The 24,821-nt window shown below is 42.6% G+C and overlaps 1 protein-coding gene across 1 annotated transcript in view; it reads left to right on the forward strand.

The window, feature by feature from the left end:
- cdhr1a (cadherin-related family member 1a) overlaps positions 1–24,821 on the forward strand; it is a gene marked incomplete at both ends in the record, with an annotated part of 85,526 nt that overhangs the window by 55,111 nt on the left and 5,594 nt on the right. Inside the window, 10 exons of the mRNA XM_080740821.1 lie at positions 892–978; positions 3,532–3,648; positions 4,100–4,243; positions 4,769–4,847; positions 5,580–5,680; positions 7,140–7,343; positions 11,777–11,929; positions 13,165–13,329; positions 18,207–18,274; positions 23,322–23,550. Of these exons, the coding sequence (XP_080596947.1) occupies positions 892–978; positions 3,532–3,648; positions 4,100–4,243; positions 4,769–4,847; positions 5,580–5,680; positions 7,140–7,343; positions 11,777–11,929; positions 13,165–13,329; positions 18,207–18,274; positions 23,322–23,550 (1,347 nt within the window). The remainder of the gene's footprint in view (positions 1–891; positions 979–3,531; positions 3,649–4,099; positions 4,244–4,768; positions 4,848–5,579; positions 5,681–7,139; positions 7,344–11,776; positions 11,930–13,164; positions 13,330–18,206; positions 18,275–23,321; positions 23,551–24,821) is intronic.

Raw genomic sequence — 24,821 nt, forward strand, 5'->3', positions numbered from 1 at the left:
AGTACCCCCTCTTACCCACAGTGCAACTCTGTCACTACTCCACCTCTCCGGCCTCATGGAATATAGGTCCATGTGTTAATGTTTGATTTGTGGATTTATACTGTGTTTCTATGCTTGTATGCTTGTTGCGACCGTTAGGTCGCAGTTACTATCAAAACCTCCACCGGCTGTCTGTCTGTCCGTCAGTCTGTCCGTCACACATCACACTGTTGCCCTACTCATATCTCCGCCACCGTTGCCCCTATCCATGCCAATCTTAGCACACACACTCCTTGCCTGCCAAACCACAACCTCCACCCCCCATTTCTCAAATGGTCCTCTTCTAGCGCCACCATGAGGCAGATACTTGCAAAAAACATTTATGGACACTGCTCCTACAAATTTTGCCCTAAAATCACGCAAAGCGGTACACAGTATCTCTACAGTCATGTCATCAACATGCATCTGTCCCATCTAGCGCCACCATCAGGCCGATTTTTGCAAAACACATTTTTGGACACTGCTCCTACAGATTTTGCCCCAAAATCACGCAAAGCGGTACACAGTATCTCTAAAGTCATGTCATCAACAACTATCTGTCCCATTTCCCATATTCCCTCCTCATTGGCTACCATTGCCTTCTAAAGTTTGTGTATGCGACCTGACGGTCGCTTATCTGGTAATAATGTCTCACTGGTAATAACTGTATGCCTTGCTCTGGGGGTGTGTGTGTGTCATCTCAGATTCTGTCTCATGCTTGAGCAGGTAATCGTAATATCACACCAGAGCTACACCGCCAAACGAAATGCAATTTCTTTGCAATAAATGGTTAATCTGAATGAATAATTAATGGTTAATCCTGAGCCGAAGTGTGGAAATGAATGTGTTGCTGACGAGTGTTGCTCATTTCAGACTGCTGAATCTGGAAGCAGCATCTGCAAGGTGGAGGCCATCGACAGAGACACCGGGTCTGGAGGCTCCGTCACGTACTTCCTCCAGGTAGTTAACTGTAACTATTGTACGGATGGGACGATAATCGTTATTTAATATGTACCAATAATTGTGCGAAAAAACTGCTCTCGTATTGCAGAGCTTAAAATTGAACAGGAATTTGTCCATCATCATCATAGGATGAATTGGCTTTAGTTGAGTTTCAAATTTAGTACCACTTAAACCCTCTACACTTGATAACACGGACCCGTAAAGGGCGCATTTGGCTCTTACTTCACTCTACGCAAATCGTTTTCGCCAAAAAATAGCAGATCTGCAAGCTCACAACGCTCACAAAGCTTGCAACGTGTTGTGAGCTTGACCAGTTGCAAGGTTAATCTGGGTAAGATTATAAAAAAAACAACTAAAGTAATGATAATGAGACAAGCATCATTTAGCCCCCCATGTGTGCGCATTTGCATGTAATGGGCATGAGGCCCGGGGATTAAACTCACAATTACATTTGTGTGATGTGTATTGGAGGCTTAGCGACGTGCTGCTTTGGCACGGGGTGACAGGGAGCCGTAGTTTGCACTTTGGGCTATTAGGACCAAATAGCAGCTGGGGATGGAGTGACCGTGACGCACGCCACAGCTGGCCGCAGCGGCTTTCACCTGCCCGCAGGGACATGCTGGGCCCCTGATTCAGCCCGGGAAAAAGAGTTGGAGAGGCCCTCATTGCGCTGCTGCTACTTTGCCATTTCAGATCATGACAAGTGACAAGCCAGTGGGCCAATTACATGAGTTATACTTCGTCGTTGTCGGGTGGAAACCTTGTACAGTATGTCCAAAACCGTTTGTTTTGTATTTATCATTTTAAAAAATGATTTAAACTAATGAAAACAGACATCTACAAGCACACGTAGATCTGCTGTTTTCGCTACTTTTGTGCGACAGCCTTGTATGATTGATGAAGCAGGGCTTTACTTTGCGAAAAAATGTACACATTTGAAACTTGGAGCTCGCCCGACAGTGACGATTTACTTTGTTGGCCGCCCAGCCCCCAAAATGGAATGGAGGCCGACATTTAATTTTGAATTTTTTCCTAATGGCCGGCATGGACCTGCCCGGGAATGAACCGGCCGTTCGGGAGTTGTCCCACTTTTCCCAATGGCCAGCACGTCCCTACCTGCCCGCACTGTCCTTGGGCATATGGGCTCTTTACATACCAAACAGAGAGGGTTATGGGACTGTACAGGATGTGGCCTAATACATCTGGCTCTTGAGTGCATGTTGTTGTTTTTTTTAAATGCCCAACCATCTGACCACTTTTCATTATGGCTCACGTGAGAGCAGTGGTAGAAAAAATTACTTAAGTAAAAGTATCCATACTGCAATGTAGAAATACTATGATACCAGTAAAGGTTCCGGAATTCAAAATGTACTTGAGCGAAAGTAACATCGCTGATGATGTGTTCAGGTGCATCAGGAGATGACGTGTTTAAGAACAAATGGACGAAATATATATAGGGCTGAAGTGGTTGTAATAATAATCAAAATCTACAAAGTAACGAGTAACTAAAGTTTTCAAATAATTATAGTGGAGTAAAAGTACTATGTTTGCCTGATGTGGAGTTGAAGTAAAAGTATTGAAAATTTGAAACAAATTTGTAAAGTAAAACTACCTAAAATTGTAGATAACCTGACGAAGATGTATTGACATTGAAAAAAAGGCTTAAACAGTCTGAGTTTGCTCCAGTGCTTTCCTTCTACCTAAAATTGTACTTTAGTGCAGTACTTGAGTAAATGTACCAAGTTACTTTACACCACTGCGCACGTGAGTGACAAGAACAGGCTTTTTTTAACCCTTTGACCCTGCTGTCTGCATCTGTGTTTCGAGCTTTTAAAATGCCTCGTTCTCAGACACGTGCACACATAGACATCAAAGGGTGCTTGAGCCCCTACCCTTTTATCTGTCTGTAAAAAGTGCCCTCTCCAGACCATGAATGCAGTTTTTACTATGGTGAAATAAATACAAATGCCCTCTTTCCATGCCATACCTGAAGGCAGCATTCAATTGATTTGCCTTGTCAAAACTCTCCTGAACTTGAAGGCAGCATCTTGTGTTGAAAGAATTGCCCTCTCTGTGTGGCAATTCATGCCGTTACACCGTACCACATCTCCAGTATAGACGGGTTTCTTGTTTACAAACATTGAGACTAAATGCACAGCTAACTGTATCATGTAATCAATTCCGTCCAATCCCCAAACCTGTTGTTTTGGGGAGCGCTGGTTTCATTGGCTAATTTTGGTACCGACCCTGCGCACGCATCTAGTTCTTATCAGTGTAACGTGGTCCAGAAACCCGTCTATTCACTTGATTATGTTTAGTTTAGTGTGGTATCAAGCAACGAAAATAGCCGACCTCCAAGCTCACAACGCGTCGCAGCGCGACGCGTTGTGAGCTTGGAGGTCGGCTATTTTCGATGTTTTCACCAAAAGGCCCCTTTTAGAAATGTCCCTGCCTCTCTAACGTGGGCCCTTTTAGAAATTTCAGCCCCTGCCTCTAACGTTCTCTGCACGTCCCTGCTCGTTCTGTCGGCCCTCTCCTCTGTTCTCCCAGAGTTCGCAGTCCGGTGTGTTCGCCATGGACAGACACAGCGGCGTCCTTCGCATCAAACCCGGGAAGACGCTGGACTATGAGAAATCCAAGACACACTTTGTCACAGTGATCGCCAAGGTAATGGTTGCATCACGTCATGTAATAGACTCAACAGAGCACCGAAGTCTGATGTAATTTACACAAACTGGGTTGCTTTTTTTTAGGGGCGTGGCCACTTGGCCTTTGGTGTTGTGCATTTTTTTGGGGCACAAAGTTCAAATGCCAGGGCAGGAAAGCCATCAAATAAAACACATTTTAGTCAAGTGAAAGAATTTGTTGAATTTAAGGGTTAGGGATGATAAGCTAATCTGCAGTGAAATAGATACATGATGGTATTTACAATCTGATCCATGCTCAGCCCTGCACCAATCAAAGTCACTGGATTGGTTTAAAGACGGGGACTCGGGGGAGTTAAGATTTCAGAATCTCAACAAAAGACACTGGTGTCTACATGACAAGAAAGAGACACCGGTGTCTACATGTTGACAACAAAGAGAAGCTCTGAATACAATACAACTGTTTCTAACAGGATGGTGGTGGCAGTTTCAATGGCAAGGTACAGATTCTGTCGTCCACGGCTACCCTGACGATCAACGTGATCGACGCACAGGACACGCCCCCATCTTTCATCGGGACGCCGTACTTTGGCTACGTTTATGAAGTCTCAGTGCCAGTGAGTACAACATTGACTGATTGATTGATTGATTGATTGAATACTTTATTAGAAGTTTGCATAGGAATAGTACAGGACAGTACAGTTCAGATACAAGGTCTACTAAAAGGCCACATGAAAGCGCAATGGCTTGTTTGAATTGGGGTCCTTTTGTACTCAATTCATGAACAATAACCTTCACGCATGTGATTACATATAGGGCTATTGTGTGTAAACCTTGTATGTCCAAAACTGTTTGTTTTGTATTTATAATTTTTTAAATGATTTAAATTAGTGAAAACAGACGATCTACAAGCACACAACGCCTCGCGGTGCGAGGCGTTGTGTGTTTGTTGATCTGCTGTTTTCACTACTTTTGTGCGATTTTAAAAGTGCCTTTTATGATGAAGCAGGGCTTTACCTTGTGAAAAAATTTACAAATTTGAAACTTGGAGATTCAAGGTTTCTGCCCGACAGTGACGATAGACAGTAAACGTTTTGTTTGAAACTGAAATACAACTTCTAAATACAACTGATTATTTCTAGGGATCTGAAATATACACCGTCATGGCCAAAGATGGAGATGCTGGGAATCCAAATCCAATCAGTTATTCGTTTGACAGCGGTAAGCATGCCCTCTTACTTCAAGGCTTTACGTTTAAGTTCAAGTTTTATTAGAAAACATCATTGCATAACAGTATGAATTATGATGTTTCTTACAATTCAAGAGGACCTCTCTAAAACAAATTATCAAACATCAAAACACCTCAAACTATACTAAAACGTTTCCATTACTAAGCTTGTATGCTCTTGGGAGGAACCGATAATATCGATAATATCGATAATATTGTGCATCACCATTAGTTTTCCTTTTGGGAAATGCAGACTGTCTGGTATAATTATGTTTGACGATATCACAGTACTTTTACTTCTACTCCACTAGATCTCATAAGGCAAATATTGTACTTTTACTCTGCTACAATTATTTGAAAACTTCAGTTACTAGTTACTTTGTAGATTTTGATTCACTTTACAAAACACACATCACCCACTTCAGCCCCATATACATTTCGGCCATTTGAAAATAGCCGATATACAGCACAAGTTCACAATGCGTCGCCATGGGACACCTTGTGAGCTTGTAGATTGTCTATTTTCAAAATAATTTATATCCGTTATACTTTTGAAAACCTGGTTGAAAACAAATAACTACTTTCTACTTTTGTTACTTTAAGTACATTGATAACTTTACTTTTTGTACTTTTCCTCAAGTCAATTTTGAATTACAGACTATTTCTACATGGTTGATACTTATTGAGTACTTTCCCCACCACCGGTGCTGTTGCCTACTGTGCAGGATATGAGGGCGTTTTCAGCATCAACAGAACCACCGGCTGCATCACTCTGTTGACTCATCCCATAAACCTGAAGAAAGAGATTTACAACATTCAAGTCAGGGTAGGACTGACCATGCACACACAGCCAGGCAATGGAAACATAGCCTACTTCTAATAATGCACTACGCCTAATTTACTTAAAGCACAATATACATTTAAGCCAGGGGTCTTCAACAGGGGGTCCGGGGCCGCTAGGGGGTCCTCAAAGTTACTACAGGGGGTCCTCCAAATCTTTGAGTGATAGAAAGTTTTCTTTCTCCTTTTTTATATTAACCACTTGAACCCTAGCATACATATTCTGAGAACTTTAGCCAAAAATAGCAGATCTACAAGCTCACAACACCTCGCGCTGTGAGGCGTTGTGAGCTTGTAGATCGGCTATTTTTGGCTAAGAGGTTTGGTGTAGAGGGGAAAAAGAGCAGACTAAGTACAGAGTGAAAGGTCAGGTTTATTAAGTATTGACGGTTCAAGTGGTTAAATATCTGAAAACACAAATTGACATGAATCCAAAATACACTGATGATTGTGCTGTCAAACAATGAAACTATATAATAATAATAATAATAATAAAGCTTTATTTGTATAGCACCTTTCATGACATGAAATGCAGCTCAAAGTGCTTTACAGAGCAGAAAATGAAGCACAGTTACTTAACAGAAAAAATAAAATACACATGAATACAATAAAGCAGAACAATAAAAACATAAAACATTGAAGAACAATTTCAGAACAGTGTGGACGTCAATAGCATCAAAGAGATAAAAAAATAATTCAGCTAAAAGCAAGAGTAAAGAAATAGGTCTTGAGCTGTGCTTTAAAGCTATCCACAGAGGCTGCCTGTCTTAGGTGTAGTGGGAGTTTATTCCAAACTGTCGGTCCGTAGAAGCAGAAAGCTGCTTCACCATATTTTTTATATTTCATTTTAGGCACATCGAGTAGGTCAGCACTAGAAGACCTGAGTGGGCGGTTTGGAACGTATCTATGCAGGCAGTCATAGAGGTACGAAGGTGCCAGACCATTTAGAGCTTTATAAACAAGTAAAATAATTTTAAAATCAATCCTAAAAACAACCGGGAGCCAGTGTAGCGACGCTAAGACTGGAATGGAATCTATGAACAGGTTGTGGGGGTCCCTGATTCATCTCTCTCTCAACTAAGGGGTCCTTGGCCTGAAAACGTTGAAGACCCCTGTTTTAAGCACTAAAACATATTCATAGTCCTTTGTAATAATAATCATCATAACACATTATAAAGCACTTTATGATGACTTATAAGGATAATACTTCATAATTGTTGGATAGTAGTAATTCTACTTTGCAGTATTGATACTTTTACTTAAGTAAAAAATGTGAGTACCTTTTCCACCACTGCTGTCATCATTATGAACCATGCCATGCGTGTGTGTGTGTGTGTGTGTGTGTGTGTGTGTGTGTGTGTGTGTGTGTGTGTGTGTGTGTGTGTGTGTGTGCGTGTGCGTGCGTGCGCGTGCGTGCGTGGGTGCGTGTGCGCGCGTGGGTCCAGGCTTCGGAGGTGGGCCCAGATGGTGACCTCATGGACTATAGCGTGACATCGGTGGTGGTCCGAGTGGTTGACCTCAACAATAATCCTCCCACCTTCTACGGGGAGAAGGGCCCACAGAGCGTGTTTGAGCTGACCATGTACGAGCACCCGCCCGAGGGGGAGATACTGAGGGGCCTGAAGATCACCGTCAAAGACTCCGATCAGGTGTGCTGCCCCGCCTGCATGGTTCCCCCGCTATCGTGAACGCAACTGAAACTAGAACTGCACTCTGTCGAGGGGGGAGTGTTTTTTTGCAGGTCTTTCAGTCTGAGTGTATCAAAAGAATCACACCCAATGTGAAGTGAGCGGTGGTCGTGCTTGCATAACGTCTTCAGACTAGGATATAGGTCTAGGATGTAATTGGTGATGTAATACAGGCTACACACACACACACACTGCTATGGCAAAACGCTAAGGAAAAATCACACCCAATTACATCTAGGATGTAATTGGTGATGTAATACAGGCTACACACACACACACACATTGCTATGGCAAAAAGAAAAGGGAAAAACACATTGCTATGGCAAAACGCTGAGGAAAAAGTGGCTATACAGACTAGGATGTAATTGGTGATGTAATACAGGCTACACACACACACACACACATTGCTATGGCATAACGCTGAGGAAAAACACATTGCTATGGCAAAACGCTGAGGAAAAGTGGCTACAGACACACGCACAGCAACTCTATGGAGCGGTTTACCACCGCTCAAAAATAAATGGTTTAAGGCAGCGGAAGCTTGTGATTGGCTGCGCGTAGGTGATGAAAGTCGGGGGAGACGGAGATACACCTGAACCTAACCTTAACCCTAACCCTAACCTCAGTCAAACTAAAGCTGGTGAATGCTAACCTGGTGAAATGATAACCTGCCGACGCTGGTGAATGCCAACCTGGTGAATGTTAAACTCGTCGGACCATCAGTGCTTAACCCAGTTGCTTTTTTGATACACTCGGACCGAAAGACCTGCAAAAAAAACACTCTCCCCTCTGTCGAGGTGCCAACTTGCGTCTCCTGCACAAGTAGGCCATGAATGGCCTATTTGTGCGCATTACCAGGAATGCTAGTCCCTCATTGGCTCACAACACACACACAGACACCGACATACCTACATACCATATGCAGCTGAACTGCACGCTCTGGTGCAAGTAACTAGAAAAATGCGAGTGTGTTGCCGTGACGCGAGTCACACTTGCAATTGAATTCAGTTTGAATTTTGAATTTCACCATTCAAGTCAATGGGGAAAAATCATTCACTAATAAATTAATGGCCATAAATGGAGATCTCTGTTACAGTCATTGTCCCTTTTATACCCATATATGGAGATCCTTGATGTCATCAATATTAAGCCCATATCTGGTCCGACATCCACATTGGAGACTCACAGTATATTCACATAATTGTTTGTGTGTGAATCCCGAGAGCCACATCATTTCCTAATTGGATTAGGCTTTAACTCAATTAACGTACAAATTAAGAGTGGCAAAGGGCCCGCATTGCAAAAAGGCTCCTTTGACATCTGTGTAATCGACCCAAACGACGAAAGAAGTCATTGTCGTTCAGTACATGTTGTTTGCGCCATTGTTGCATTGCCTTTCTGGACAAATTATGTAATGGTATTTTTGAATACAGGGGGATTTACACATTCCCCCCACATTGTGACATTTTGCTGAAGAGTGCACGCTGAGCATCTGTGTGGCTCACAGCCGGTGAACTGAAGTGACATTAAAAGCCCTCTCCCGTTGTCACAATAATGCAATTTTCTTTTCCCCAATTACATAAGTTTGTAAACGAGGCAACCCAAATAAAAAGGTGCTTACTCATGCCACGTGGTGGTGGTGGCTTACACAAGTCCCTCTGTCATCTAAAATGTTAGTTTTAGTAGTCCAAATGTCATAAGATTTCAGTTGATTTTTTATCGACATAAATTTATTTTGGCGTGCTTTGATGGTGATTTACACTTGGTTTGCGTGGTGTATCTGTCACGTATCTGTTTGCGCAGTACTGTTATTTATATCAGGTTGTACTTAAATACCTAGTGAAATGGCTTTTTGGGGCATTTTATTTTGAAGTTTCAGTCTGAAACGCAAGCCTGTCTGTTTCTGAACCAATCAGGTGATGCGACAGCTCACATGCCCACGTGTTTGTAGCCCCCATTACCCTGCAAACAGCAGGCAGAGGGAGACGGCCAGTGGGCCAGTTGTGCAGAATTTGTGTTACCAAGTTGCTTATTATTCCAACCTATAATGTTTACAGATACATATTTTGTTGTGCTCATTAAGTTTACAATGAGTAAATACATAGTTTGGACGTCATCTTGAATGAGATTCAAAACAGAGTAGCTCAGAGTAGCAGCTGTTTGGAGGAATGCAATCAAACAGGTGAATTTAATTAAGTTTTTATATTCAAAAAGTCTATCTATGTCATCACTCAGCACGTTTTTGTTCACAGGAAATAATTAGGAAAGGTCTGTTTAGGGACTTTTGATATAAAAATACACACAAATTGTTTATTTTCTATTTTCTTGGCATCTAGTGTTAGGAATGCCCATATGATTACCACAGATAAGCTCTAAAAGTGTGAAAAACATATTTTTCATTTCACTAGGTCACAATCCAGGACCAGAATGCTGGTCCCGGATTGGCTACGGCCAACAGATACGCAACAGATACACCACCGAGCGCAGTACTTGCGCACTCTGCTGGCTCACAAGTAGGCCATACATGGCCACCAGTGCACAAGGAGCAAGTTGGCACCTCGACAGAGTGCAGTCTAGTTAGTCTTAGTTTTAGTCACCAGTCAATGAAAAAAGGTAGTGGACGAACTGTTTTCGTCATTTTAGTAGACACAAAACATTAGACATTTGTAAACCAACACAAATCAACATGCTCTCAAACATAACCTCTGATAATACTGTTATACAATGTTATCAAATCACAGCAGGGTCTCTCAGTAGTATCATCCATTCTTTAAATGGATATCAATGCATTCAACTGGTCCATTAGGAATATTATTGCTGTGACAGATACAGTAGACAAGGTTTTTTTTCATCACTCTGATGTCTATCTACCGTATATGCTGCATAAAGTTAGATGACAATACCACAGCTCTTACAGTGATTGCACAGACGATAATAAAAGGGATTATTTGGGTGCCTCTATATTGTTGTGGCATCAAACTAATCGAATAAGATAATGCATGGGTGTCATGATGAGCGGAATGTGATCTATTATACATGGACAATTTCCGGGAAGCAACTGGAGCTTGTGCACAGTAAAATCATCAGCGTTCATTTATCAATTCGTAACTCAGAGATACAAATGTAACTTACAGTTGAATTAATGTAACCTTCCTTAAACCGTGCACCTTATCCTACATAATAAAAAAACAAATGTCTGTCTGTCTGTCTGTCTGTCTGTCTGTCTGTCTGTCTGTCTGTCTGTCTGTCTGTCTGTCTGTCTGTCCGATGTCTGTCTGACATCACTAATACTAAACAGTGCCCAAATTTGGAGTTAACTGACTTCACTTATACGCCTGGGTTCTCTGAGACTCCTACCGGTACTTTCAATCCCTCATATGCTGTGCACACCTCATAAACCAAACTCTGCACATAATTCGGAGCCCATTATGTTCGAACGGGCAAGGACTAGTGTACTGTACTTACAGTACAGTACATCTTTGCATTTGCTCCTATTTCTACTGACTCATTCAACAGCTAATTTTTACCAAGTAATTTATGTATAATTTTGTCACAGTGCCATATCGATATCGGATCTGGTTTTCTGTCCTTTTCTTTATCTATCCCTTTACCCCTAAACAAAATAATAATAATAATCCTGTGATATCATAGCCTTGCACAGCCAGACAATATCACTGCGTGGATTTAGTCTGGTTCTTCTCAGTGTTATTTTTTCCCCCAAGGGGTGGTTACAAAAAGATTCAAACTCTATTGGTTAGACCTACAACCAATCAGAGTAGCGAAAAGGTGATACACCCGCCCTATATTTGCATAACCTCGCCTACCAGGCTTTCTGGGGAAAAGCCTGGTGTGCGTTCACAACAGGCCGATTGGTTTCCGGCCAACGCGGAAACCACTAGAAGAAGCGGCGTCGCTCTGATTTGGTTCCCTCCGTTTGTTTCCCCAATCCCTATTAAAATGCTCGAGTAGCCTAGTGTAGTCTTTCCAGTCGCTACGAGTTGGACTAAAATGCATATACCAAACACATTTTTCAAAAGCAAAACTACTCCGCATCAAGGAGTTTATTAGGTAGGCCCTAAAAGTATGTCCTTGAGCGCAGGGGAATTATTTTGGGTTAAAACTGTTTCCGGTGGATAGTTCCGGCCAAATTGTGGTCCTTTATGACGTTTTGTGGTTTCCGCTCCAGACCGGTTACAAGCCCGAAAAGTGAAGTGATCCCAGACTAATATTTGCATACTGGGTCCCTGGTTGGTGAAATATCTGAATAACTGAGCGGGCCAGACCTAATCTGCCAAGGGCAATTTTTTCTTTGCAAATTGTGACAAGAAAGGGTGTAAAAGGTTTACTTTTGGTTATTGTTAATAGTGTTTGTATGCATAATTGTGAACTTGCAGGGTGCCAATGCTAAGTTCAACCTGAGGCTGATTGGTCCAGAGCGGATGCTGCGAGTGGTCCCTCAGACGGTGCTCAACGAGGCAGACGTCACCGTCTTGGTGGAGGATTCTGCAGCCATGGACTATGAGAAGTACCAGGTTCTCAGATATAAGGTCAGCCTTGTTTGACTCTCACTTCTTCCGTCATGTTTTTCCAAGTAATGAACAGTGATGGAAAAAGTACTCAAAAGTTCTACTTAAGTAAAAGTACCAATAATGCAATGTAATGTAGGTATACTCTGTTAGGGTGCCCTCACACCAAAATACCTATGAGAGTGAAATCCGCGTTCCGCCAATGCATTTCAATGAGAAGGGAGCGTTTTTTGCAGAAATCCTCTGCTGGCATGAAACCGCTTCACTCTCATTGAAATGCATTGGCAGAATGCGGATTCCACTCTCATAGGTACTTTGGTGTGAGGGCACCCTTACAAGTAAAAGTCCAGAATTCAAAATACTTGAGTAAAAGTACAGAAGTATTGGTATCAAAATGTACTTAAAGTAGGCTATATAGAATGTCCCATTTCAGGTTTTCACATCTTTTGGAAATAGCAGATCTACAAGCTCACAATGTGTTGCATCGCGACACATTGTGAGCTTGTAGTTTGGCTATTTTCAATTGGCCGAAATGTATAAAGGGCTGAAGTGGTTAATGTATGTCTATAAAGTAACTATTAACTATGTTTTCAAATAAATGTAGCGGAGTAAACGTACAATAATTAGATCCGATATGAAGTTTTTCCTCATAATTAACCACTTGAACCGTGGTGTCCCTATTATGGGGTGAGAAGAGCAGATCTACAACTTCAAGACGCATCAAAATGCGGAGTTTTGTGAGATTGTAGATTGGCTACTTTCGGTAAAGAGATTTGACGTAGAGGGGATATACTAGTGGACATAGTTTAAAGCCCTGTTGGACCCCAGTCAACAAAGTATCTCTTGTCTCTTTCTGGTGGAAACCTTATGTTCAAAACTGTTACTTTTCAGGATTCAAATTCAAAAACAGCATTAAGTGGCAATTCTACAATACAAAAAATATATACCGGTATGTACAGTATATATGCATGCAATTCTGATGGCAGTTGCTCAGTCAATAATATGCAAAGGGAACTCAAATGAAATGTAGATCTGCTGTGAGGTTTTAGCCACTCATTCTCCTTAGGGGTGGTACGATTCACTTACCTCCCGATTCGATACGATCTAGACGCCTAAAAAATCATGGCACCCCATCTTTAATTATATTGCAATTCTGCGATTCTGCAAAAAAATTGAAAAAAAAAGAAAGAAAGAAAACGTTAAAAATCTTGATATTTGAGTGAATCGTAATTTGAGTGATTTTTCCCTCCCTGTAGCTGCTGGCGGTGGAGGTGGACACGCCGGAGAGGTTCAGCGCCACGGCGGACATCGTCATCCACCTCCTGGACACCAACGACAACGCTCCCAGGTTCTCCTCAGATTACTACATCGCTAGAATCCCAGAGAACTCCCCCGGAGGCTCCAACGTGGTGTCTGTGACAGTGAGTATAAAAAGCGCTCACATTCCGTGGCTAAAAATATCACTATTTGCCCTCCTCCTCGCCAAATATAGCACGTCATCCACTCTAACCCATTATTAAAACCGGGAGAGTGTCTGCAAGGTTCCCACATGAAATTCCTGGAAATATTTTGAAATTAGAAAAATATTTTTCCAGTACTGGAAAAGTTTTGGAATTTATCAAGGGTCCTGGAAGGTCCTGGAAAAAATAGCTATGCATTGTCTTTGGTTATTGATTTTGTTAATACCTCTGAAATGACAAATTAACCATTGGCCAAATTGTCAAATATTAGAGGGAGAAATTGTGAAAATAGCCGATCTACATGCTCACAACGCCTCGCAACGCGATGCGTTGTGAGCATGTAGATCAGCTATTTTCACAATGGAACCGTGTTATACAAAATTCCTCTACTCTTAGTGCTCGTCAGGGTGGGGGTCCCCAGTTAAAACATGATTACTTTGGGGGTCACGGCCTGAAAAGGCTGAGAATCACTGGCATACACTACCTGTCTTTGGGCATTGCACATAGGAGTAAGCGACCTGTTATTGTGCTGAATTATTGTTATATAGTCTGGAAATTGGGTTAAATATTCTGGAAAAGTTTTGGAAAAATTTTGGAAATTAATTGGTAAAAATGTGTGGGAACCCTGCGTCTGTGTTGTTAGATTTGAGCCTAAAAAGCAATATGTTATACTTTGACCATTCAGAAATAGCAGATATACAATCTCATAGGCATAGCACTACGAGCTTGTAGTACTGCTATTTTGGAAAAACTGTGCAAATCTTTGATTTGGTCCCTGGAACAATATATTTTGAGCACCACCCATATAGCAACATACATTTTTCAGAAAACTGTTAGGATTTAGAGAGGTACAGTTATAAAACAATGCCAAGGAAAGGATTTCCATCAAGACATATAGACATACAATAAGTAAGGGATAACATCTCGCTCAGCGGTCGTTATCGAGTGATAGGAGGCCGACATATCAACCTGAAGTGAAGATGTTATCCTGCTTATTGCACGGTTACTTACTAAATACCCAAGTAAACTAAATATTTCCTTGCTTACAGTAGTGGAAGTGTTGCACTGGCCGTCCGCAAAGCGCAACATCGCCTCGAAGCAAACAAGGAAGAGTTGATCAAATAGAATCCATATTTGGTTACTGCATTGTCCATTTCTCACTTCAAATGTTTTCAAAAACATTCTTGAGAGCAATGTTTCGTTGTAAATGTCGCTGTGTGTTTGTTTACATGGCTGACATGTTGGATACGGCACAAGATTCACACAGTGCAGCCTCGGAGCAGCAGGTGTTCTGAGCCTTTGATTAGGCAGCGGTCTGATTTCAGCGATTGCCAATCAGGCATTCAAACAAGCCGTGCAATAACACATATTATATAGACATAGAATATATTGATCAATCGATCAATTATGTTCCCGTTTGGATCAATGAAGTTAATGCTGTATACCTAAAGTTCCTAACCTTTCAAAGAAAATCACTTTTTCAAGATTTTAAAGAAATGAAGAAAGAAAAAATACCATGACTTTTTTTTACATTAACCTTCTTAATTATAATGTTAGACTATAAATACAATCTGGTGGCTTGCCAATTTCTGGCCCACCTGTAGGCTTCGGTTCCCACACGTTTGTAACCACTTCTTTAAGCTTAAGAGGAATGATTTGAACAAGATGGTGAAGAGAGAGACGTTGTTAATTCCCTAAATGTAGACTTTTGGTTGGGGTTATATAATACAGTATGTGGAAAGAGATAAAAGCTCGAGGGTGGGGAGGTAAGCTGCCAGATGGCTATCACTTTCATTTTGTTGTGTAATACCAAACTCTCCATGCTTCCCCCTCCTCTCTCTCTCTCTCGCTTTAGTGCTTAGAACGGCACGTGCTGTGCATCATTTATGTTTATTCGATTTCGTTGCTGTCAAGCGCTCTCTCCATACTACCACATCGTCACACAGTGTCTCACCAAGTGTCTGGGCCCTGGGTACAAGGATTCACTCGCATTTTGTGCTTTAACTCTTGAAAAATAGCAGATATACAAGCTCGTGCTTGTAGATCTGCTATTTTTGGTTTAAGTCTCTGAATATTTCAAATCCTTCTGAGGTTTTTTGAAAAACCTGTTTCTATGTCAGTGGTGCTCAAACCTTTTCATGTGAAGGACCCCCAAAATTATATGTATTTGGCCACGGAGCCCCATCTCAAAATATTTAGTTCCAGGGACCCCCCAGAAGCAAGGACGCAGGCGCTTTTGAATTAAAATCCTGAATAGTAAGAGTTTCGGACATACAAGGTTCCCATCCGACCGAGACGATTCGCTCTGTTCAACTGCGATTCATTTTGATGGCCTGCTTAGCAAAAGTGCAGCACCCGTCGTCCTGTTGGCACCCACCCCACCCCCTCGGACTGCTGAACAAACAGATAAAAAAAAGTGTGTGTGTGTGTGTGTGTGTGTGTGTGTGTGTGTGTGTGTGTGTGTGTGTGTGTGTGTGTGTGTGCGTGCGTGCGTGCGTGCGTGCGTGCGTGCGTGCGTGCGTGTGTGTGTGTGTGTGTGTGTGTGTGTGTGTGTGGGCAGGAGGGCGGGGGGGAGGTTCTTGCGAGTGAGTACACTGCATGTATTGTATGTTTGAGTAATGCATGTGTCTGTGTAGGGGTGTGTGTGTGTGTGTGTGTGTGTGTAATTGCGACCGTAGGTCGCACTTACTACAGAAAGCTCCACCAGGTGTCCGTGCGTCAGTCAGTCAGTCAGTCCGTCCGTCACACACACACGTCACACTTTTGCCCTGCTCATATCTCCGCAACCGTTGCCCCGATCCATGCCAGATTTTGCCCACACACTCCTTACCTGCCAAACTACAACCTCCAAGGACCCCCGGAGCTCCAGGGACCCCCAGCTCCCTCGGGGACCCCCACATTTTTGCCCACTACTCCTACAGTTTTGCCCCTAAAATCACGAAAATCACTACACAGTATGTCTACACTCATGTCATCAACATGGCTCAGGAAGATTTTGGAAAAACACATTTTTGCCCTATTTGTGGAGATAAGTGACCTACGGTCGCTTATCTCCCGATTAGGGAGTCTTACTGGTTTATTTGCATTCTTGTATGGCTGAGTACTGTATTATTGTAGAGTTCAGTAGTATATTTATTGTCTCAGCCACAGCCGAGGGCATATTTCTGCAACCTGCCCGTCCATGTGTCCGTCTGGTCTGTCTGTCATCAGCTAGTCTCCGGCACTGTTGGCCCGGTCGCTGCCAAACTGTGCTCACACACGCACACACTCCCTGGATGCCGGAGCAGAGTCTTGCTCAAGACACTAACTCAGGGGGAGTTGGGAATCAAACCAGGGACCTTCCGTTTCAAAAGCGGCCGCTCTGCATCCTGAGCCCATAGACATAGAAAGGTTCTGAGAGCATCTGTAAAAAAGTATTGGCAATTCTCGTGCGTCACAGAAACAGAAGTTCGGTAGGCCAATCAGATGCGGGACTCCCTCTTTCCCAGAGGCACTTGCTTTGGCAATGTAAACATTTTTTTTCCTCATGCCAATAAAGCTCCTTTGAACTGAATTAAAGCCCTGAAAAGATATGCTGTGATTGGCCAGTACCAGTAGTCACTTTGAGTGGCAGCTTGCCTTCGACACTTCCGCACTTCCACCAATCCTTTTTTTTACAGGTCGCTCCAAAGAACTGCAGCAGTGGATGAGGCATCTAGGTTTTTTATCTATGCCTGAGCCACTGCCCCCACTGGGAAAAAGCAATCTCTTCGAACGTCCCAAACAGTGACAGGTCGGGATCCATATGTGTTTTAAAAGAAAATCTGTTTCATTTTTTATTATTATAATTGTTTTATCCCCCAAAAATAAAATTCCAAATGTTTAAGAAGTAGCCTAGTGAAAATAGCCCATCCACAAGCTTGTAGATCGGCCATTTTCTCTCTTTTGGGTCTCGACCTAAAAGGTTTGGGAACCTTATTGATTTCATGGCGACAGTCGCTTCCTGTACACACTGCGCTGAATGCATGCTTTGCGGATGCATTCGGTTCAGCAAAGCGACTGGCTTTTCACTTCATCGTGAATTAGTTGTGGTTCTTATGGCATTACTGCTCTGTCACCCAGAGCACAGTAGCACTGTGTGAGGAGAGACACACAGAGATTACTGTATAGTGTAGGTCATTCATAAGCCAGACTTAAACGCTCATTTCTGAGCACATTGCTCCAGGGGTGTCGCACCAACTTCTGGGCCCTGGGTACAAGGATTCACTTCAATTATTTTGTGCTTTAATGATAAAATACTAGAAAAATAGCAGATATACAAGCTCGCAGCGCGGCACCGAGTGCCGCGCTGCAAGCTTGTAGATCTGCTATTTTTGAAAAATCGTGAACATTTGTGTCTTTGAATATTCCAAATCCTTCTAAGGTTTTTTGAAAAACCTATGTTTTTATGTCAGTGGTGCTCAAACCTTTTCATGTGAAGGACCCCCAAAATGATATCTATTTGGCCACGGACCCCCATCTCAAAATATTTATTTCCAGGGACCCCCCAGAAGCAAAATCTGAGTTACAAATGTTCGCTTAAAAAATACATATATTGAAAGATTTGCACACATTTTCCAAAATAGCAGATCTACAAGCTTGCTGTGAGCTTGTATATCTGCTATTTTTCCATAGCTAAAGTATAAAATAATTTAGGCCCCTCCAACTTGGGCCCTAGTAACTCAGTCCCCCCCCCCCCCCTCCCTTCTGACACCCCTGCATGGCGCCGTCCTACCACAGCTTGCAACAACAGCTCTGGTCCAAAGATTACAATCAAACTTGTATTAACGTAGGCTTTCTTGTCCTCTCTTTGTCTATAGGCAAGTGACCCAGACTCTGGACTCTGGGGTCAGGTGAAGTACTCCATCTATGGCTCCGGAGCTGAATTGTGAGTACTCTCTGCTCCCGTAGTTCTCAATCTTTTTCGTGCTAAGGACCCGCAAATTGATATTATGTTTGGCCGCGGACCCCTGTCTGAAAATGTTTTGTCTGCCGGGGCCCCCCTAGGAGAGAAGATTTCAAGCTGATCTCCTTTTCTTTTGGGAATAGTGAAAATATATATGGATAAAAGTGGTAAAAAGGATTGTGATGCTGTATTAACTACTTTTGCTGGGGACCCCCTGGAACCCCCTCAAGGACCGGCGCTGGGGGGTCCCCCAACACTCTCTACTCTGCTGGATGATGTTGATGATGACGATGAGCTTGTAGATCGTCTATTTAGGTTTCGTTGTTTGATAATCCCATAGAGTAGCGTTCATCCCCTGGTTCCCGGACATAATTTCGTGGGATCATTCGTTTATTTTTGGAACACAGTTCTTATATGACACGATATGAAAACAAGTATGGAATTCAGAATGTGGACACAGGTATATGTGTCAATGGACTTCAGTGCTGGGGGGGGGGGGGGGGGGGGGGGGGGGGGGGGGGGGGGGTGAATTTCAGTTGCAGCTTCAGCCAGCTGATGGCCTTTCACTGAGGCGTTGTGAGCTTGTAGATCTGTTAGATTTGGCTAAAGGTATCCTCAGAATAGGGATGCTGGGGTTCAAGTGGTTAATGTTAAAGGGGAAGACCACCCATTTTCAATATTGAAATATGTCATTAATATACCTGGCTTAGAGGAGTTGTGTGGAAATAGAAAAAAGTCCCCCCCCTTCTGTGTTGCCTAGAACTGGATGATTGATCTTGGGGTTTGTATTGTAAAGTACAATGTGTGATGTCATCAAGTTGTACTTTACAATACAAACCCCAAAATCAATGCTCCAGTTCTAGGCAACACAGAAGGGGGGGAACTTTTTTTCTATTTCCACACAACCCCTCTAAGGTATATTAATTTCACAGTTCAATATTGAAAATGGGTGGTCTTCCCCTTTAAACATAATATCCTATCACACAAAGATGTGGCCCCCCCCTGTAGTAACTTTTAGGACCCCCTAGTGGTCCTGGACTCCCTGTTGAAGACCCCTAATATAGGGTATAATTTGTACCCCCCCCCCCCCCCCCCCCCCAATGAGTTTCATTGGGGGTAACAGCTGGTGACGTATCGGCACACTAAACAACCCATAAAACAATCTCTTATGTAAACATTATGAAAGTGTTGTTTTTACGCAAAGAGGACCTCCTCACCCCTCACAACCTCAGGATGGAATATGTCTACGTCTGTTAGCATTGGGAATTATACTTCATGTATCCGGACTTCCGCGTTGATAATAACTTTTTGTAATTTAGTAATGTGCACAAAGGACAATCCTCAAAATAAATAAAACAGTGGACGCGCTGAATATATCACAGGGTCATGACTCATGTTATGTATTTACTTTTTAAATCCGTGTCTGAAAGTGGTGAACCTATGGTTCACTCAGAGGGCAACTGGATGTACAGCACAGTACTGTACGGTACAGTATATCCCAATGTTGTTACAGCCTGTCAGATCATTTATCTAGAGACTGAAGCCCTATAAGCCAGCAAAACATAGAGTATCTCACTGTTATCTAGGAAAATATCATGTGTGTTTTGTCATTTCTCATTTTATATTGGAACTTTGTTCTGTTTACTTCATAAAGCACTGTAGGCCTTCAGAGGGTTTGAAAGTACTTACTTTCAATTCCTTGTTGTTGTTATATTGTACGCATATAACATTATCCACACAACACAATCTGTTGTGTTATCTTAACCCAGGGGGGGCAGGCGTCAGGATTTAAAATGAAGCAACACAGAACTGAAAGCTCCTACGATTGGCCTCTAGATGTGCTGTTCTGGTACCAGAAGCAACATGTTCTCCATAGGATTCCATTCTATTCCCCAAAACTTTTACATTTGATTTTCTTACCTTGATCAACATTGTCATAAATACTTTATGGTTCCTGTCGCTAGTTTAAAGCCTCTTTTCAATCACCATGATGTTTTTACAGTCTATTTCTTAACCATTATAACATACTGCAGTAACATTTCAGTCACACACTTTCATCAGAATTACCCATTTATTGCAATGATATTGCATTGAGTTTTAGCGGTGTGAGTCTGCTCCTGTGATAGGCTACTACAGATTTCCTGCGCAAGCATTACCCATTAAGACGCATTATTACTTTAAATGTTATTTTATGCTTTAATTATTAAAAAACAGCAGATGTACAAGCTCCGAGTGCCGCGTGAACATTTGTACACGTTCTTTGAATATTTTTGACCCGATTCTATATGTGTTCTAAATTCTAAGGTCTTTGAAAAACGCATGATTCTGCGTCAGGGGCTCGGCTCTCAAACTTTTTCATGTCAAGGACCCCTAGAATTATATGTATTTGACCGCCGACCCCTTTCTCAAAATATTTTGTATCAGGGACCCTCCAGAAGCAAATATTTGAGTTAGAAATGTTCACTTTGAAAATATATATATTCAAAGATTTGCACAAACTTTCATGACTTTTCAAAAATAGCAGATCTACAAGCTCGCGGCACGGCACTCCTGCTCCTGAGCTTGTATATCTGCTATTTTTCAATAGCTAAAGTATAGAATAATTCCAGGTCAGCAAAACACAGCATATGAGATCACTACCCCCCCCCCCCCCCCTGAAGCAGAGCCTAAGGATACAGCTTTATTGCATGAATATAACGTTGAATCCTTTAAGGGCATAAGTTCAGGTACACAATCCACAGAGTCATACAAATAACTTAGATGGCATAGGTCCCAGAATAGGGCCGCTAGGGTTCATTTGGCTAAAACTGGACATATAGCGCGTAATCCTAAAAATAAGCATTTACCAGATCTACTCTCTTCCGCACTGAGGCGGTAGAAGTAAACACTGCATGCGTTCCCTTTTTGCACATTCCTAAAAAACAATGTTGTGTAACCGTCACTTGAGGATATTTCAAATACCAGTAAAGTTCCAGTGTATTTTGTGTGCTGTAGATCCAGTGGTGTAAAGCAGTGGTTCTCAACCTGACCCCCAGGGGGGTCCCCAAATTATTTTGGGGGTCCCCAGATGATTAACTTAATATGCATCACTGTTTTCTCTCTCAACAGTAAACAAACCAACATAAAGTTTAAGTGTATAGAGGGTATCTGCACATTTCTAAAGTGACAAGTTAAAGCTATACTGTGTAAGATGCTCAACTAGTGGTCAGTAGCCCTATAGCAAACCGCGGTCGCGTTCGCGTCTTTCGCCCGTTTTTCGTACCTTCACACCCCCGCGTCTGCCTCCACAACGCCGAGAGCTATCTTTAGAGGGGTCCCTGGTTCCTGTGCGTTCAGGCATTCCGGAGAAACGGACTACTTCACCCTGCCTGGTAGGCGAGATTACCTTTTGAGTAAAGAGACACACGGGCGACTACAAATATGGCGACCCCACTTCAAGATGCGCTGTGATTGGCCGGTAGTGTACCATGTGTGCATGATCGGCGATGTGATTGGGCAACGTATACACAACGTATACAGATGATGCAGATTACGTCATTTTGGCGCGAAATCCGGTCCACGGCCAGGATCATAGAAAACATATAAAGAGAAGGCTTCAGAAGCTGAAAATAACGGAGTGGGTGTTCTAAAACTTTAGCGATTTAACAGTTAGGACAATTTTAAGATTTGTTTTATAAAAAAAGTTACATGGTACAACTTTAAGGACTTTTTAATACCTCTAAATTGACAAATTAAACATTGGCCAAATTGTCAAATATTAGAGGCAGAAATTGTGAAAATAGCTGATCTACATGCTCACAACGCCTCGCAATGCTGCTCTTTGCTTTCAGTTCCTCTGTCTTTGCTAATCCTGTAATGAGATTGAGGGAGAAAATAGACTTCTAATTGCTTCCAATTACCGCACGGTAGCATGCAATATGTGACACAGTCACAGCAAGATAGCAGACGAGACACTGAAAAATACATTTCTATTCTAGTTTTGCAGTTTTTCTTTCTTTTCGTTTCTGTTTTTTTTTTGTGTGTGTACCTTCGCAAGCGACGGACGTGGTCTGTTTGTGTTGTCAATTCGTTTGCACATCCATCCGTCCGAACTTTGTGAAAGTCATTTCTTAAATCACAGCTAAAAGCTGCGATTTAAGAAAAGCTAAAAGCTTTCTGTTTGCAGCTGCCTGTCATTTGTAATATAATTTTACTATTTTCAATTTTATTTAATTCATTCATGTCCTTTTAGAATGTATTTCCTTTGCTTGATGTTTTCTGTAAAGCAGCACCTTGTTGTTGAAACGCGCTATTCAAATACACTTGCATTACCGTGAGGGAATGTCACGACGTTTGACACAGATGTCCACTTGCCCTCAAGGATGAACTGATTAGAAGTAGGTTATGTGGTCAAAGGTCAGGGTCACCGTCTGTGACCTGGTGCCTGTCTACAACCTTGTAAAGACGATATCTCAGGGACGCCTCCAGGCAATTTCACGACATTTGTCACAAAATGTTCTCAGGGATCAGGAGTCATCAATATGTCCGTACTCGGACAAGTGTATCCGTGGCAAAGACTTGGTCTTGTGCGTGGCAAATGTTTTGATTTTCTTTTTACACCATTGTAATGGTCTTATTTTGATCAGAGGACCCAATTACTGAATGTCAAGTTTTCAGACAGTCACGGATGTAAACAGACTGGTTGGCAGAGGCATACAAGCGCAATGCTGTGTTTCTGTTCTGTTTCTGTGTTTCTGGCAGAATTAATAAATGACTAAATGAAAAAGACAATGATAATATAAGTAAGCTGTGAAAAGAACATTACAGCGCCTATAGAAATGTCTCACTTAACCCATTCAGGCCGGGAACTCATTTTAGTGTATTACAGTACATGTACACTAGCAACATAGTTGTTTTTGTAGGCAAGTTTTTTGAATAATATAGTTTTTTCTGAAAACTTAGGTCAGGCCTAAATGGAGGTAAAGAAGAAAGAAAGACATTTTTAGAATAAATACATGAATTAATTAAACTTTTATCTTGATCATTGCAGGTTCTTGATCCAGCCTACGTCTGGAATCATCTACACGCAGCCGTGGGCCAAGCTGGACGCAGAGGCTAAGTCCAAGTATAACTTCTATGTGAAGGCCGAGGACACGGAGGGGAAGTACAACCTGGCGGAGGTCTTTGTGACGGTGCTGGACCTGAACGACCACCCGCCCGAGTTCAACGAGAACTTCCTGGAGAAGACCATGGTCATCGGAGCGCCTGTGAAAATAGAGGCGAGTTCTTCTGTCTCCTGTCTGACGCGTCATAATAATCCATGTAAAATGTTGTCTTAATCTTAAGCCAAGTCATACCATAGACCAGGGTTCCCCAATTAGTTTTCCCCAAGGGCCGAATTATGTCTAGGGTACCAAGCCGAGGGCCACAACATTGCAGGGGGCGACGGTGTCGTTCCCGCTACTCCAGCGACAGTTCAGATATCGTCGTTGTCGGGTGAAAATCTTGTATGTCCAAAACCGTTCGTTTTGCATTTATCATTTTAAAAATGATTTAAACTAGTGAAAACAGCAGATCTACAAGAACACAACGCCTCGCGATGTTGTGTGCTTGTAGATCTGCTGTTTTCACTACTTTTGTGCGACGGCCTTGTATGATGAAGCAGGGCTTTGCTTTGCGAAAGAACGTACACATTTTGAGATACAAGGTTTCCACCCGACAACGACGATATACTAGTGTTGTTGCTGCTCTTATACCACCATTATTACTGGGGTTGGTGGGGGCCAGACAGTAGCACCCCGCGGGCCGCAAATGGCCCGCGGGCCGCCTATTGGGGAACCCTGCCATAGACTATAAAATGGGGCCTCTCTGCTTGGCACTCTGCATCAAGGGTTGGATTGGGGTTCAAACGGCCCCGGCCCGTGTCCCCATGGAGGGGGGCCGCGGCCCCTCAAGGGACGCAGGTGAAATGTTAACCTGCCGACGATACGGAACACTGGGAGGTAGCACCTAAACCAAACCCTAACCTCGCCGCAGGTGAATATCTAACCCTCTGCGATGCTCCGGTCCGCCACAGGTGCCACGGGACGGGACGGGGCCGCGAGAAGATCTCGACTTCGGTTTCTGGGCGACACCCTGTAGAGGGCGCTCGGGAAAACAGTCGATACATCAACCGATAGCGATGTAGAGGATAGCGATCCCCTTCACTTCTCCCTTCCTGGGATTCTTAATGTTCAGACAAAATCAAGGTTTATTTTCAGACAAAATCAAGCCTTCGATCAAGTTAAAGAAGTGTACTGCCACATGGCATCTTCACAGTATTATGCCTTGCCTCTCCCAACTCTCTTATGCTGCATTCACACTACAGATATATAGTTGAACGTGTTGCTTGCTTGGTCAATGTTATCTCAATGGAAACCAGCTTTAAAGATACAGGACACACACAGAACAAAGCTATGAAAGCTTTAAAGCTGGTTTCCATTGAGATAACATTGACCAAGCAAGCAAAACGTTCAACTATATATCTGCAGTGTGAATGAGGCATTACACT

This window comes from Nannobrachium achirus, assembly GCF_963921795.1.
Source record: "Nannobrachium achirus genome assembly, chromosome: 13".
NCBI lineage: Eukaryota > Metazoa > Chordata > Actinopteri > Myctophiformes > Myctophidae > Nannobrachium > Nannobrachium achirus.